This window comes from Octopus bimaculoides, chromosome 2 (genome assembly GCF_001194135.2).
Source record: "Octopus bimaculoides isolate UCB-OBI-ISO-001 chromosome 2, ASM119413v2, whole genome shotgun sequence".
Lineage (NCBI taxonomy): Eukaryota > Metazoa > Mollusca > Cephalopoda > Octopoda > Octopodidae > Octopus > Octopus bimaculoides.
Window position 1 is genome coordinate 137,501,835 of NC_068982.1, and position 1,926 is coordinate 137,503,760.

The 1,926-nt window shown below is 37.4% G+C and overlaps 1 protein-coding gene across 1 annotated transcript in view; it reads left to right on the plus strand.

Moving 5' to 3' along the window:
- Nucleotides 1–1,926, plus strand: part of LOC106869400 (DNA-dependent metalloprotease SPRTN) — a gene marked incomplete at its 5' end in the record, with an annotated part of 29,820 nt that overhangs the window by 12,563 nt on the left and 15,331 nt on the right. Inside the window, one exon of the mRNA XM_052965890.1 lies at nucleotides 1,282–1,389. Within this exon, the coding sequence (XP_052821850.1) occupies nucleotides 1,282–1,389 (108 nt within the window). The remainder of the gene's footprint in view (nucleotides 1–1,281; nucleotides 1,390–1,926) is intronic.

A 1,926-nucleotide genomic window follows, 5' to 3' on the forward strand; every position in this document is an offset into this window, starting at 1 on the left:
AACTATACCAATCGAATACACTTCAAAGAATATTTTAAGTTTCCTTTAAACAGAGTTGTATGGTTACCAAATTTTCTTTGCGACCACGTAGTTCCGAGTTTACACTGGACAAGTTTCTCCGATAAAATTGAATTCAGTAAGCGAGTTCACCATTTTTGTAAATTTTCATAAGACTTGCTTACTAAGATATCCCATCTTTTAAAGAATTATGGGTGTTGTAAAGTGTAGCTGCCACAAATGATAGACTGGGGTCGACATTTGCTAAGCCAACCCACAAATTGACTGTTTTAGGCCTCAGTCTGTTAGCTTCATGTCTGGAGAATATAATATTCGATTGTCTAAATCCATTCGGTGTACTGAAACCATTAATGCTACATTACCAGATCTGTTCTTCATAAGCATAGAACATTCTGGTCAGAGCCTTAAATTTTGCAAGATGGAACGAGACTTTTCTAGCTGTAAGTTTAAGAGGGTCCTTCGGATACATATGACCCCACTTGACTTTCTGGCGCTCAGAATTATGCACCAGTTGAGCTTCCTACAGGACCTAACTCTTGTTTGAAAAACATTTTAGGAAGTATAAAAATTTCATTAGCAATTCAAGTTTCATGTATAACGGTAACGCAGCGGTATCTTTTAGTACATTAAAGGTTAAATCTAATATTCGAGCGACTTAGAGGTAAGTAAGCCATCGGGAGGATGGTATGGCTCCATCTTGGAACAGTAGGTGAAGCACGGTCTGTAAAAGACGTTACATAATGGAATATTAAATACACTGGGTACATAATGGAATATTAGATACACTGGTAGGAAGTGGATGGTCTGAGATGGAATTCCTATGATCACAGAATTGCTTGAACATAGCTGACCTGAAGCTAAACAACGCCAAAGATAAATAGCGAACCATTTTTGATTCCCAATTGTTGGCATTTAATTCTTGCTAAAGATGTTTAGAAATCTTCACAGGAGCTCTTTATTTCATAAATCTAGTCTCGTTGATCTTAATCACCAATTACAAAATGGAATTGAATTCGGATTTGAGTTTGTGTGCATTATATTAAAACTTTCAAACACAAACTCTAGCTCTAAATGTACAAACATGAATTTCTTACAACGACGACTTTTCAAATTGTTTCTTGAAGCTGCTGTCAATATAACTTCTAAACTCTTGTACCACACCCTATTAGTTTTTTTTAATTTATTTTATTTCATTTTTTTTTTTTCCTTTTTTGCGGACAATGACCAGATTTCAATAATTTACTTTTAAACATTCTCTTAAAGCTATGAAAAAACCCGCGTCACCTCCAGGAAGTGATTTCTCAAGCGATAATTCTGACCTGACTCTCAGTCCTTCATGGGGTAGCAATTTCGATTTTTTTGGCAGTTCAGGTTAGTAAGAACGAAATATCTTTCTCTCGCCTTTTTCTTTTCTTTCTTTCGTTTTCTCTCTCCCTCTCACATCGTTCAGCCATTTGATTGCGGCCATGTTGGAGCACCGCCTTAAAGGGTTTTAATCGAAGTAATCAACCCCAGGACTTGTTTTATAGGTCTCTTTTGCCGAACCGCTATGTTACGGGGATATATATATACAAACATTGGTTGTCAAGCGATGATGGGTGAGGGAACATAGATGCATGTATATATATTATACGACAAGCTCCTATTTTCCGTCTACCAAATCCACTCAAGGCTATGGTCGGCCCGAGGCTAAAGTAGAAGACACTTGCCCAAAGTGCCATGCATTCGGAATGAACCCAGAACCATGTGGTTGAGAAGCAAACTTCTAAACTCTCTTTCTCTCTCTTTCTCTCTCTTTCTCTCTCTTTCTCTCTCTTTCTCTCTCTTTCTCTCTTTCTCTCTCTCTTTCTCTCTCTCTCTTTCTCTCTCTCTTTCTCTCTCTCTTTCTCTCTCTCTTTCTCTCTCTCT